This window comes from Sander vitreus, chromosome 1 (assembly GCF_031162955.1).
Source record: "Sander vitreus isolate 19-12246 chromosome 1, sanVit1, whole genome shotgun sequence".
Lineage (NCBI taxonomy): Eukaryota > Metazoa > Chordata > Actinopteri > Perciformes > Percidae > Sander > Sander vitreus.
This window is the reverse complement of record NC_135855.1, coordinates 55691-71775: the sequence shown is the minus strand read 5'-3', so window position 1 is coordinate 71775 and position 16085 is coordinate 55691. Positions and strand designations below refer to the sequence as shown.

Below are 16085 nucleotides of genomic sequence, written 5' to 3'. Positions count from 1 at the left end.
TCCTCATATTAAACAGACACATTCATTACAAAGACATCATCCGTTAATATGGCTAAGCTACACCAAAAGTCCAGAAATCAAAATGCTGATGGATGTTACGTTAACAAGATGTTGTCGGCTGCTTAATGTCTTCAAAGTTCATGCTAAGACAACTTTCAAGAAACCTTCACCCATTTAACATTGAAATATGTTAAACCAGGTTTGGTTTTCTAGCTGCTGTATGAAGAGAATGAACAATGTCCGACCTAGGAGACAGCAAGACTTCCAAAGAAGAAAAACATTTCAGAGCAATTATTTCCCTTTGTACTTTCCAGTTCTGACAGCTCACACTCACACACACACACACACACACACACACATACACACACACACACACACACACACACACACACACACACACACACACACACACCAGCAAGAACAGTAGGCTTGTTTCTACCTAATGGAAACTGAGCAAAGAACAAAGCACAGACAAATATAGAGCTGCTTGGTTGATCATGTTGACAGCCTGCACTGTGGGGGAGTGTGTGTATGAGTCATACTGTAGGCAAACACACCATACAATAATGTATACATTGCATAACAAAAGTATCACCATACAGGCATTTACATTTTTACCAAACCTGGCAAAGCTTTTTAGCCCGTTTTAGTGCATGGTTTTGGTTTTACAGCATTTACTGTATGGTTAGACTATATACTTGACGTTCCACTTCCGGGATTGACATCCAGACAGCTAGCTAGACTATCTGTCCAATCTGAGTTTTCTCTCGCACGACTATTTTACAGCGGCTCTGTGCAGAGTTTAGCGCCGCCCATGACGATTCTGATTGGTTTAAAGAAATGCCATTAAACCAGAGCATGATTTCCTCCCATCTCTGAATGTTATGTGGAGTAGCCAGACCCTTCTTCAGCACGCTTTGGAGGAGGGTCTGGCAAAGCGAGACTACTGTATGGTACTCTCACTTCTCTCATCAACCTCATTTTCAGCAGCAGCAGGTGTTTTGACCAAGTTCCAAGCATCAAACAGGCAGACAGACCAAGGTAGCCACTAGCTGGTTAACGAATGAAGGAAAAACACTACGTTATGCAGTAGTGCTCTTGACCAGGCTAACAGCCAGGCTAACAGCTAGCCTGCTCCCGACCAGGCTAACAGCCAGGCTAACAGCTAGCCTTCTCCTGTCCAGGCTAACAGCCAGGATTGATTTAATCCTGGAGCCTTTTCTGATCACCCAGCAGTGGTTTTACTTTATTGTTATCAGCCTGGATTAAAATACAACACGTGTATATTGCTGTTCATTTAAGTTATTATTTAAAGTTGTGACCATTATTTTTTTTTTTTGAATTATTCATGTGACAGTCATTGTTACTGTTATATTGCTGTATGAAGACTGCTGTTCATATTGTTGTTAGAAGTTTGATGAATATATTATGACAGTTGTTGAGATAATTAGAAAAGGCTGATAACATTTCAAATGGGTTTTAAATGAAGTCTGTTACTAAGGGCGATACAGACAACGCTGTACATTTCTATAGTTGACCAATGCACCTGGAATTATTTTAGTTGATTAATTTTTAAAAAATTCTTTAACAATAAGGATCATGTTTGTTCCGCTTCCATGTGCGTTGTATTTGGCATTCTTAGCACACAATGTGTGTTGTCCAGTAAACTGGGACTATAATTTGGGAGGATTGTACATTTTAAAGAACCTATCCTAATAGTACAATCCTTCCAAATGATAGTCTTAGTTCACTGGACCAGTAACTATCTAGTGATGTGGGTTACTGGAGATTCATGTAACAACAGGGGGAGGACACCCCAATGGTTTTTGACCTTATATTTTACTGGGGGGGAAATAACTGATGAATATACTCTGTTCCATTCATGTTTACAGTGTGTATGGAATTTATCACTTAATTATCTTTATAGTTTCTAGATTTTATTCCAATTTCTTCAGTGTCTTTATTTTCTATGTCCATATATACAAGGGAGCAAATCATATAATATGTAGAGAAGGAAACTCCTCTATAAAAAATAAAAGAAACGTGAGAAAAAGCGTGGCAGATAATAGGCTAGCGGACAGACTAAAAATATACATTTATGAACTACTGCTCTTAACTGAAACCATTCAATGAGTCACTGTCATTTGCAAAAATGAACAGTTGTACACTTTGCATTAAAAGCAAGCAGTGGAAGTTAATATGATTTAGGAAATTTATATTTTAGCCCATGAGAAATGGGAGGAACAGAGTGAAAGAGATATTTACGCATCATATTCTAGCATTGTAGAAAATTGATCTTCATGATAAATTTCCTGAGTAACATTATCTTTTGCTTACTCTTAAGGCAAAGAGTACAACTGTTAATTCGTGCAAATGATTAGTAGCCTAATCCTTGAATGGAATGATTACGACGGTTTCAATTCAGAGCAGTGGTCAGTTAATGTATATATTTAGGCTATACTTACTCGGTCGGTCCGTGATCATATGCCCCGCTTTCTCTAGCTGTTTCCTTACAGCGGCTGTGTTTCTTTTCTTTTTATACAAATAATGTGTTTCATCGTACTTCCACAAGAAGCTGCTGCTCACTCTGTATAAAGTACGTACAATGCGTATTCTCCATTTTGGCATCAGTAAATCTGTGATCGACCTCGCGGTCTTTGAATTACTTCAGCCTGGCTCAACCTAGTCGCTCCTCCTCAGCCTGATTCCACCTAGTCACTCCTCCTCAGCCTGATTCCACCTAGTCTCTCCTCCTCAGCCTGATTCCACCTAGTCTCTCCTCCTCAGCCTGATTCCACCTAGTCACTCCTCCTCAGCCTGATTCCACCTAGTCACTCCTCCTCAGCCTAGTCTCTCCTCCTCAGCCTGATTCCACCTAGTCTCTCCTCCTCAGCCTGATTCCACCTAGTCTCTCCTCCTCAGCCTGATTCCACCTAGTCTCTCCTCCTCAGCCTGATTCCACCTAGTCTCTCCTCCTCAGCCTGATTCCACCTAGTCACTCCTCCTCAGCCTGACTCGACCTAGTCTCTCCTCCTCAGCCTGACTCGACCTAGTTGCTCCTCCTCAGCCTGGCTCAACCTAGTCTCTCCTCCTCAGCCTGACTCGACCTAGTCACTCCTCCTCAGCCTGATTCCACCTAGTCACTCCTCCTCAGCCTGATTCCACCTAGTCTCTCCTCCTCAGCCTGATTCCACCTAGTCTCTCCTCCTCAGCCTGATTCCACCTAGTCTCTCCTCCTCAGCCTGATTCCACCTAGTCTCTCCTCCTCAGCCTGATTCCACCTAGTCACTCCTCCTCAGCCTGGCTCAACCTAGTCTCTCCTCCTCAGCCTGACTCGACCTAGTTGCTCCTCCTCAGCCTGGCTCAACCTAGTCTCTCCTCCTCAGCCTGACTCGACCTAGTCACTCCTCCTCAGCCTGATTCCACCTAGTCACTCCTCCTCAGCCTGATTCGACCTAGTCTCTCCTCCTCAGCCTGGCTTGGCCTTCGTGAAACGCACCAAGCCAGGATGCACAGATTAGAATAGGTCAAGCCTGGCTTTATCGGTTATCCTGGATTTATATATTCTGCTTTTGTGAAACGGGCCCCCGAACAAAGTAGTAATTTTAACCCAAACATGATCTTTCCCTAAACTTGAACAAGATGTTTTTGTGCCTAACCTGAACGAAACCTTAACCATATCGGTCACATCATAAAAGTGTTCTATTTTTCAACAGTGAATATGTATATCAGAAAGCACTTGTGTACACACATGCTCACACACTCACACACTCACACACACACACACACACACACACACACACACACACACACACACACACTAGTGTGTCCATTTAGTGAAGGAAAACATGGACCAGAGCTCTGCTGTATGAACAGAAAGTGGACAGACATACATGAGATCAACAGACATTGATCAACACTTGCGTATACTTTCAGCGTCTCACGCACACACACACGCGCGCACACACACGCAGACACACACACACACACACACACACACACACACACACACACACACACACACACACACACGTTTATAAGGTTGTACTTGTGATTATACCATATATTCTGTAGCTCCTAACCTTAAGCTAAAACTAATCTTAGCCCTTTGAAGAGAAAATGTTTGAGGTTTAAGCTGGAATTGGTCCTCAGAAAGATTCAAGTACAAGAATACACACACACAGTCACGAGCTCTAGCAGCATTCAAAAACAAACAGAGACGGGCACCATGGGAAAAAAAAAAATCACTGTGTCTTGACAATTGAGGCTATTGTTCATGTCCAGAAAACACATCCTGTCAGAGAAACAATTGTAGTGAATCCAAAGATGATGTCATGCAGGTTTTCATTCCTATTTCACATTATTAAATGTCATATTTGTGTTTGAGGAGGAACCCAGACAAAAATCGTCTCTGAAAGTCCCCCTGCTTAATGATCAATACTTAGTCATCTGCCACAAAGTGTGTGTGTGAGAATAAGGTTAATACAGGCTCTACCTGTGTGCGCGGCACAATCGGGAAGAGGTTAAGGGTTGTGGGTCTCTTGGGCCGGTAGGTATCCATGGTAACAGGTGCTGCAGGGTCCTTGGTGATTGGCAGTGGTGCGATGGCGGATGCCTTCGAGGACTCTTTCTCACTGTGGTAACCGTCAGCACCGTCGATGAGTTCCAAATGCAGCATCTCTGCCTGAAATTGGCCGACGGCACCCAGCTCTGCCCTCCCCGACATGCTATTGGTTCCTCGCCTCACATGGTCCTGCAGGGATTGGAGGAAACACGCCGTCAGTTGAGGGCGAGATAGAGAGAGAGAGAGAGAGCGAGAGAGAGAGGATGGGATGAGGAGATTGAGCCAGCCAATTAGAGGCTGCTCTGTCTTCTGCCTGTAACACTCTCAGTGCCAACACTGAGCAGAAAGCAGAGACAGAGACTAATTCCAGCATCAGGTTCTCCACATGACAACATTTACCTAAAATAATGAAGTGAGAATGAAAACTCCTTCTGCTCTGCAAATCACTAGGCTATTCACAGGTTGTTTTCATTTCATTTTCAGGACTGGTCCAGATCCCTGCAAGGACCTCGGACACAAAAATTCACCCACTTCCACCACTAGGTGGCGCTATAGCAGAAAAAACCACGCTTGGCCCTATAACTCCCAAACAGTACATCGCACATAAAAAATATTAAGCACTCATAGCCACGCATTCTCTGAATCCAGCTGAATCTCCTGATATAGGCCACACTCATTTCTGCCTAAACTTTTAATGCACAAAAAAAATCGTGATTTATTATAAACCTTTTTTTTTTTTATCCTCTTAGACCGTGCGACCGATCTGCACGAAACTTGGTAGGTAGCATCTCCAGACCGACCTGACATAATTTTTATCGGTTAAAAATTGCACAAATTACGCACAAACAAATGTGTGTAGCTAGCTATGAAAACATGAACTTTGCCATATCTCGACCAAATTAAATGCTATCAATGAGGCTCCCCCACACATTTTACGAATATTATTGCTACGAAATTTGGAGGGGTACCATCTCACTCTTTAGGCCATGCCTACAGTGGTGTACTGATTCGTCAAAATGGGCGTGTCCTATGGGACCCAGGTTTGGATTCACCACTTACACTAATGTGAGCAACATTTACAGGGCAGATGTACAATGGTTCATGGACCTCACATACCAAAAATTACACGTGGACCATGAGGTGGCGCTATGACGTCAAACATGTTTCTGCCTATAACTCATTACATATCGCACATTAGAAAACCTTACATCCACGTGTTCCTTGAATCGAGATGAATCTGATGATATAGGCCACGCCCATTTCCGCTAAAAAGTTTTTTCACAATATGTGTGAAACCAACTTTTTCGAACTCCTCCTAGGCCATGCGACCGAGCTGCACAAAACTTGACAAACTGCATCTCCCGAGGGACCTGACCAAAAGTTATCAAAAGAATTTTGCTACGTTAAACTATGCGCAATTTACAACCAAACTAATTTTCGTAGCTAGCAACAAAACACGAACTTTAGCGTATCTCGGCCAAATTAATAGGTATCAGCGCAACACTTGGTATTATTGTTCAACGTCCAACTCCGATGTTCTCTACCAAATTTGGTGAAGCTCGGCCATTAGGGGGCTCTATGATCGAGGTAGACACGTTTTGGCAAATAACAATGCATTTAAATGGGAAATTTGCAATTGCAATATCTCTGCCACAGTAAATGCTATCAACACAAACCTTGGGAATATTGTTCGACATGCCACTCTGAGGCTCTAAACCAGATTTGGTGATGATTGGCCTTTAGGGGGTGCTATAATTGAGGTAGAAGTGTTTTTTACTCAATGAATGGGAAATTTGCTATTGCAATTCATTACAGACTTTGGAGCTCGCACTTAGTAAAATTTCCTGACATTTACCTCACCTCCGTCGTGCTTTTGGTTCCGCTTTTGCGTACTCCGCTTTCGTGGGCTCCACGGGTCATCAGGGGCGAGTTGCGCCAGGGGGGACTTGCACCGGGGAGGCTTGGACCCCGTCATAACTGCTTGCAGTTCTATTTTTTTTTTTGGAGTTCTCACTAAGTCAGATAATCACACAGGGGGTAGTAGTGACTGACGTAGCCAAACCATTGACATTACTTTCATTTAAAATGGAAGCTGCAGTAGCTATTTCTTGCTACAGTAGCAGGTTTGTTTGTTTCTAAGCTCTGGCCCAGTAATATGAAGTCTCCATTCTCAGTCCTTTTTACAAAGCTCTGCTTGGCTCGATTGCTTTCACATATTCCACAAGGCAACTTGTCGTCCAAAAACTCAAACAGATCAGAGCAGTACATTTTGTGATGAGATTCACTTTGACTGTCTTTTATCAAAGAAAGTGACAAACACAAGCGTCATATGGGAGACGTAAGTCAGAGGGCACTGGGACAGCACAGTCTGCTTCACTTAGCATCACTAGCTCTACAGCTACACACAGCACATGGTAACTCCTCCTGTCGGTAGATGTGATGTAGATGCTTTGACACAGACACCAAAGCCACTGTTAAGCCTATTACAGTCTTTAACTCCCTCTTTGCTCCACATCGCACACAACACACAAACATGCAGCTACAGTACTGGCCACACACATATGCACACGCACATCACCACATTTTTAGGCTGTCAACCTAATAAGAACTACAACACAAGCAGAATGTAAAATTAAATAAAATCTCACAGAATTATGCATCAGGTTAGAGACACTTTGACTTAAAGATGAAATATATTTCATCAGTCTGATTTAAGTGTCACTTGACAGCTTACTACAGTTGGAGAGTATTTTCCCCCTGATATGACTTACATTCTGTGTGTAACTTAATGAAAATTGCTAAATTTGCACAAAAATGGTCAAGTGTAATCCAAATATATCAACACTCCAAAACCATAACCCAAAACCCATAACCCAGAATAAATTGATGGCATACTCTAAATGAATTACACAACATTAAGTAGCATTATCTCTATACTGTATTGATACAGTATGTTATGACATTAAGTTAGTAAGTAAGTAAGTAAAGTGTATTTGTATAGCACCTTTCACAACCGTATACAAACTGGGAACTATATTCTCAGAAGGCGAAGCACTGCTACTCTCTGCTCCTCACCATGGGGCTTGCTGCAAGCAAATCACTCCGCTCAAGTATCAGAAGTAGCAGTGCTTCGCCTTTCTGAGAATATAGTTCCCAGTTTGTATACGGTTAGAAGATGGCTGTGTCTCATGTGACCTTGTTATTTGTACACGCTGTGACTATACAAATCACAACATGTAAATAGGAACATGTTGGAGATATTTTGTCATTTATTGGGAACAGTAGACTACTTGGAACCGGTTACCTCCAGGATCTGTGCTAAGCTAGGCTAGCGGTGGGTGCTTCAGACAGAGTTACAACACGCATGGAGATGAGAAGGGTATGTATGGACTTATCTAACTCTGGGTGAATAAGCTAAAGTCCCAAAGTCGGCGTGTTCCTTTAACAATTACAAGGCTGAATGATAATATTGATTTGTTGCTCATTTCTAAATATCCATTTGTCCATCCATCCATTCAGCCAATCCTATTCATCCATCCACCTATGCACAAATCTGTGCATCCATCCATCCATCCATCCATCCATCTTAATCCATCCATTTACATATACAGTCAGGTCCATAAATATTGGGACATCGACACAATTCTAATCTTTTTGGCTCTATACACCACCACAATGGAGTTGAAATGAAACGAACAAGATGTGCTTTAACTGCAGACTTTCAGCTTTAATTTGAGGGTATTTACATCCAAATCAGGTGAACGGTGTAGGAATTACAACAGTTTGTATATGTGCCTCCCACTTTTTAAGGGACCAAAAGTAATGGGACAGATTAACAATCATAAATCAAACTTTCACTTTTTAATACTTGGTTGCAAATCCTTTGCAATCAATTACAGCCTGAAGTCTGGAACGCATAGACATCACCAGACGCTGGGTTTCATCCCTGGTGATGCTCTGCCAGGCCTCTACTGCAACTGTCTTCAGTTCCTGCTTGTTCTTGGGGCATTTTCCTTCAGTTTTGTCTTCAGCAAGTGAAATGCATGCTCAATCGGATTCAGGTCAGGTGATTGACTTGGCCATTGCATAACATTCCACTTCTTTCCCTTAAAAAACTCTTTGGTTGCTTTCGCAGTATGCTTCGGGTCATTGTCCATCTGCACTGTGAAGCACCGTCCAATGAGTTCTGAAGCATTTGGCTGAATATGAGCAGATACTATTGCCCGAAACACTTCAGAATTCATCCTGCTGCTTTTGTCAGCAGTCACATCATCAATAAATACAAGAGAACCAGTTCCATTGGCAGCCATACATGCCCACGCCATGACACTACCACCACCATACTTCACTGATGAGGTGGTATGCTTTGGATCATGAGCAGTTCCTTTCCTTCTCCATACTCTTCTCTTCCCATCACTCTGGTACAAGTTGATCTTTGTCTCATCTGTCCATAGGATGTTGTTCCAGAAATGTGAAGGCTTTTTTAGATGTTGTTTGGCAAACTCTAATCTGGGCTTCCTGTTTTTGAGGCTCACCAATGGTTTACATCTTGTAGTGAAGCCTCTGTATTCACTCTGGTGAAGTCTTCTCTGATTGTTGACTTTGACACACATACACCTACCTCCTGGAGAGTGTTCTTGATCTGGCCAACTGTTGTGAAGGGTGTTTTCTTCACCAGGGAAAGTATTCTTTGGTCATCCACCACAGTTGTTTTCCGTGGTCTTCCGGGTCTTTTGGTGTTGCTGAGCTCACCGGTGCGTTCTTTCTTTTTAAGAATGTTCCAGACAGTTGATTTGGCCACACCTAATGTTTTTGCTATCTCTCTGATGGGTTTGTTTAGATTTTTCAGCCTAATGATGGCTTGCTTCACTGATAGTGACAGCTCTTTGGATCTCATATTGAGAGTTGACAGCAACAGATTCCAAATGCAAATAGCACACTTGAAATGAACTCTGGACCTTTTATCTGCTCCTTGTAAATGGGATAATGAGGGAATAACACACACCTGGCCATGGAACAGCTGAGCAGCCAATTGTCCCATTACTTTTGGTCCCTTAGAAAGTGGGAGGCACATATACAAACTGTTGTAATTCCTACACCGTTCACCTGATTTGGATGTAAATACCCTCAAATTAAAGCTGAAAGTCTGCAGTTAAAGCACATTTTGTTCGTTTCATTTCAACTCCATTGTGGTGGTGTATAGAGCCAAAAAGATTAGAATTGTGTCGGTGTCCCAATATTTATGGACCTGACTGTATTAATCATCCATCTATCCTTACATCATCCATCCATCATGCATCCACCGTCTGTCTATCCATCCATCCATCCAATAATGTATATAGTCTACTTATCCAGCCATCTATTCCATCCATCCATCCTATAAGAACCCATAAATCACTGCCCTATCTGATGAGCTGTCAGAAGATGATCCTATCAACCCTCCTGTATTTTCAGCTCAGTCACTTCACACCCCGGTCTGTCTGTAATCACAGTGCAGCCACTCTCCTGACATAATTTTTCTCTTTTTCTTCTCTCCCCAATCTCCACCTGTTCACCTTTTCACCTACTGATGACCAATGCCTGCTAATGCAGTGGGCTTATACTCTCCCTCTAATGTTTTATGACCTCAGATTATGACTGGCCCCTTAAAGAGAGCCCCGGCCCCTGTTGCTAGGAGACAAGGGGCTCAGTGACGATGAGGAGGCTGAGGGAGATGCTGCTGCTCCAAAGCTACAGTGATGCTCGGCTCTCGTCCAATCATAGCAGCCCAAGCAGAGCAATCACACACCAACAAGTCAAATAAAACAACATAAGACTCAAAGGATGTGCAAAAAAGGGCTGAAAATGCTAAATTATCCAAAACCTGCCGGTGAGGTCTATCCAGTAGTAAAACAGCAAGAACCAATACAATCAATGCAGTTTACAATAAATAAATAAACAGAAAAGTCCAAAAAGACCTTAAGATCTTAAGTAGATGCAAACGGGACATCATATTCCTTTGCCGTTTTGGTTTTACTCTGCTGTTAATGAAATAAATGGACTCTTTTCTCCATAATTGTGCAATATTACTAACATCTAGAGATGCTTTTTAAATATGAAAAATCTGGGACTTTTTGTTACTTTGAATATGAAACAACATTGTGACCCACTGCATCCTGATTAACTCTTAAAGCTGCATTATTTTTTAACAGAGGATAAAATAACTACCATGAAATGGGCAACTTGAAGTGACAAACCCATATATTTTTCTCAGGAGTTAAAAGGAGAAAGAACACTGGTCTTAAATTCACCAGGTGGACAAAAATGAGTCCAAATGAATTCTAATGTTGATATTTTTTTTTTTAAATTGTTTGCCAACACATAACCATAACAATTCAAATGGTGATATGTCAAAGTGTTTCAACTTGTTCCACTGCCTTTGAATGTGCCAAAAAATGTAAATAAATAAATCATTACAGCTTTAAATGCACCATGCTAACCACGACATAGACAAAAGTCCCTTCACTCCAATGGCATTTAAATGGTCAATAAAAGTGTTTAATATGGCTGCTTATCAAACTGATCCCTCCCAGTAAACAGTGTGAATATGTAGAAAACAGCTGACTATCAGTAAATAGCAACGATATGATAGTGGATGATGCTCTAAACAGGACCAGAGACACAAAGGGCTTCTCTTGTTTCTGTTTGTGTTGATGAGGCAGCATCCTCTTACCATGTGTGGATGATACAACGTGAACAGTATCCATAAGGGCAGTGTGTGTGTGTGTGTGTGTGTGTGCCTACACTGTATTGCATGTAATTTCAGCTCTGACACATGGGGTAGGTGAGAGAAACACTGTTGCCATGGAAATAGGTCTCGCTCTACTCTTGTAAGTGTTTTGCTGGCCTCTCCCTTTCTCTCTGTCTCTCTCTGGTTGTAGATACAACATTGTGGTAATGCGTGTGTTTGTCATTTAATGTTACCGCCCATTCTATCTGACCCCATCCCCGACATATGACTTTTTCCAATCCCCCCTGCACACATGAATGGAAGCACTCTCTCCTCTCCTTTCTCACACACACACACACACACACACACACACACACACACACACACACACACACACACACACACACACACACACAGAGTGGTTGTGATAATGCATGTTGTCATTTTATGTCTCTGAGGAACACCAAATCACTTTATACTTCATTCTGAACTTGAGCTGCTCCACATAAGCCCTTCATAACTACGGCCATGTGCACACTAATTCAGATCCATTTGGAAATCTTTTTCTCTCTGTTGTTTGGAGCTTCCGTCCACCACAAATCAGCCTTTCAACTAGGAATTAAACTCCAGAAATAAAAGTCCCTTTAGCACGTTCATGTTTGTGTTTCCACCACAGGAGCTCCACCAGGAGCTGCAAAGATGATGTAAATGTAGACTGATCAGGAGCAACAGCTTTGTTTGAGAAGCTAATTTTCTCTTTCTCTTCCTCTTTTTTTTCTTTTTTGTAATGTATTGTTGTGATACTGTGATATTCTAATGGATGTTTGACATGCGGTTTAAAGACATGGAAATGGAAATGGAAAATGCTAGAAAGGCGAGACATCTGCCTGCCTCAGTAGTGTTTTCAGGCAATTTCTCTCAGTCTGTAGAAGTAAGTTAACAATTAGCAAATAAAGCTATGTTGAATCTCAGACAATCTTTCTTGGTGTTTTGACTGCTAATTTTCCTTTATTCCAATAGAATTCACATAATATTCCAAGTCCTAGTCTTCACATTGACACTACTAGAAATCATGCTGGCTTACTTTGTGAATGAATCCTGTACACAAGCTGTTGCATCACTGAGGTATGTGTTCGACCAGCCAGTAAAGTTCAGCACAGCTAACTCTGACATTTTGGGGCTACAAAGACATTTAGAAACTGCTTCTTACTTTCGAGATGCACGTTAAGTTCCTTTTAGTCTCGCTTGCTAGACCTATCTCCACAGCGCTGCGGAAAAAAGGTACTGCAGTTAAATTCCTGCAGTGAAAAAGGGGTATTAGTTTACAATGTTTAGTTCTGCAGACTCCTGACTTGACAGTTACTGGGAAGTACTTCCTTGGGTGCAGGGACTTTTTTTTCTGGGGGGCAGGAGCTAAAAAAGATTTAGACAATAAGCACTCTTGTGGAAACAGGTGTGTCAGAAGAGCTGCCTTTGGCAAAATACTATAGTGAAGAAAGCATCCTACTGAGGAAGATCCTGTTCGGATCTAAATGTTGTCCGTTTATAAATGTGTGGTGGTGTGTGATCCTTGGACATTTCTCTATAGTATTTGAGGGCCAGGAACTAGAACACGCGTTTCCATGAAATGGGGGCCAACTTCTTGAGCTCCGAAACACACTTTCTTGTCAATATTTTTGCATCGAAAAAAGCCACAGGTTAGTCAAAGGTGGCAGAATGAAGGATGGCAGGGATGCACAGAAGAAGAAAATATTAGAAAATTGGAATCCAGTTTAACCTGTAACAACATTTATAAAATGTCTGCATCAGTTTGGACACACCGTCTGACCCTCCCTATAAACCCTGGACACACACACACACACACACACACACACACACACACACCTCCCCACTGAGGCTGACACCACTGTATGGGAGGGGGGTGAAGCTCCTTCCATGTGACCGTTCATTATTAATGAGACAAGATGTATCCTGAAACTCCCCTGTGGTGATGAGCTCACTCATGAGGTCACCACTCGGTGTGTACATACAGTGACTGAGGGCTCTGCATAAAGTGCTAACAAACCCCCAACGTCCTGCAGTGCCTCCTCATACATTTATAAATGGGCCGCACCTCCATTAAACACTGTGCACTTTTAAATGGAAAACAAAGATAAAGCTGTCTCTAAGGTCTGTGATCACAGCTGCAATATGACAGAAGCTGAAAAAACGTCTGTTACCCAGCTGATTCATTAACTGGTCCTCAGCTCTATTTCCCATTTCCAAACAATGTGAGAGTAACTTCTGTAAATTTTCATGCAAACTTGAATTTGCATGACAATCTCAACTTTAAGAATAGAAACTACTGATGGTTGTGTGTTGTGTCCACCTTATGAATCCAACTCCAATATTCACTTTACTTGTAGCTTTGGTTTGGTAGCCAACTTTTGAGTGGGTTTATCAGAGCTTGTTTGCTAAAAAACAGCTCCCTTCAGTTTTATATATGCAGTTCAGGAGGAGCTCCCAACCTAGACATTACTAAAGAACCATCACCACTAAGCCAAGATCACACACATACACAAACATGATCAGTAGGGCATCACCCAAAAACAAAACAAAAAAAAACATCCCCTTCTACAAACCTGCCTAAATAACAATACAAAAGAAAGAACAAAAGTAAAATCTTTTGAAAACCCTTTTCTGGGCCGAGTCCGACAACATAGCTCTGTCCACAAACTCTTAATAAAGCTTTACTGACAATTTAACAAGGAAGATCTTTTCTCTCTCATTCTGCCTTCATTTTTCTACTGGTGAATTTGCACCATTTCTCTCTAATCTTCATCTCCGGCACTTCTGCTTTCCTAAACTGTCCGAATACACAAGCCCTTTGTCTGGCCAATCGTCTGTCTGCTGGCATTGTTTGAGCCAATGGGTGACAGGATGATGGTATTTAAAAACTTCCTTGTGTCATTTTATCTTCCAGACTATTGCGTTACCCTTCACCACTGTCATCATCACCATGACCTTAAGGATGCTGGATCAGGGGATTCTGTCTGACTGCTATACCTTTATCACATCTTTGTGGACCTATGTGTAATAAAGATGCCTAATCATTTCTCTGGTCCTAACTCAACAAATATTATTACACATTTCCAAGAACATATTTAGATGTTGAAAATGTTTCAATGTTATCTGTAATGATTCATCAAGAGTCCCAGTGTGACTATGAGCTTTCCGGTGTCAGTGTAGGCAGATTCCCCTGCTACAGTGGAAGCGAATAAAAATCAATGAATCAACTAAAACCATGCTGTTTTCTTCCTGTAATAATCCTCATGCAGCCTACTTGAAAACTGTTTTCGTCTAGTACATTTTTTTGGTATGGTCATCCTCTTTTCATTTGTCATCACTCATTGGATTTGTTGTGTTATATTTAACACTGTTTTTTCACAATGGCCTCCTTCAACCTTGTCTGTGCAGCTCCAGGCATAGTGAGAGCATACGACTGTGCGTTTTGGACAACAAAACTAACATAGAAAGACAATCCACACTCAAACAGGCAAAATGACATGAGACTGACAGATGGGATGAGAGCAACCAAGCCTGCTCGTTCCCTACAAACCCCTTAGCTGAAATGTTCCCTATACACTCTCTACATACACAGAAGCCAAACAGTTTGTTTCATGTGCTGAGAGTGACAACACTCAATGACGTGTCGTTTGTTGTTGTTGTTGTTGCTGCTGTCAGAACGCTCTAATGTTTGCCTGTCAAGGAGCCATTTTAGATTCTGATCTGTGTGAGGCCCCTGCAAGGGGTTGAGTCATCAATCTAAACACACACACACACACACACACACACACACACACACACACACACACACACACACACACACACAAACCTCCAGCATAGAGCTCTCACATTCAACTATCAGGGATATAATTAGCTAGGAAGACATGAAAAAGCATAGAGAGAGAGATAAATGGCTTTTCAACCTTAAAATATTCCCAGCAATCTGTTATAGCGATTTCCACATCTGTCAGGTCACCGCCTCACTGAAACAGTCAAATAGGAGTCACAGAAGAAACTAGAATTACCGCCTTGCCTTGTATGCCTCCAGTCAAGTTGCAGTTTACATCCATGTCTGTCCAGACTCATATAATATGTAGGGAATACTTTGAAGCAGTTTAATAAAAGGTATACATAGGGGTGTAAATCACACGTTATATCACGGTACAATATTTTATTGATTCTTAGGACAACAATGCAATATTTAATGATATCACAAGTCTGCCAAGATACGACTTTGATTTGATTCAATTCAGGGCCTGTGACAAATATGAGACGATACATAAGTCCATTTAACACAATCAGTTGTATTTATATATATTTACAAAAAGCAACAAAAAAGATTGTTTGATAATTTCATTACTGAGCTCTTCCAGACATTTAAATTAAAAACAAACTACTCTTTTTAATAAAAAGCATAAATATAAAGTGTGAATTTCAAAATAAAGGCGCATCTTAAAGATGACAATATGAATCAATATTTTAACTTTGCATCGATAATATTGGATTGTTGAGGATTGAATCAATATATCGAGCCATATTGATGTATCTAGCATCTCTAGGTATTAAGTGCATTTTTTGGGTGAAACCTGGATGCTTCACACACATCTTTATCAACTCGGCAGCACAAAAGAGCTACACAATCAACACAATTTTAAGATTAGTGTTACCAATTCAGTATCCGACCAAATGTCTCCCCTTTTGTTCCTGAGTATGGCGCTGAATAATGGCCAGAACAAGCGTTCTTGTAGAACATTATGATGTCACAGT

At 41.5% G+C, this 16085-nt stretch overlaps 1 protein-coding gene across 1 annotated transcript in view; it reads right to left on the bottom strand.

Moving 5' to 3' along the window:
- mapk8ip1b (mitogen-activated protein kinase 8 interacting protein 1b) overlaps positions 1 to 16085 on the bottom strand; it is a 62017-nt gene that overhangs the window by 22957 nt on the left and 22975 nt on the right. Inside the window, exon 3 of the mRNA XM_078256376.1 lies at positions 4496 to 4753. Within this exon, the coding sequence (XP_078112502.1) occupies positions 4496 to 4753 (258 nt within the window). The remainder of the gene's footprint in view (positions 1 to 4495; positions 4754 to 16085) is intronic.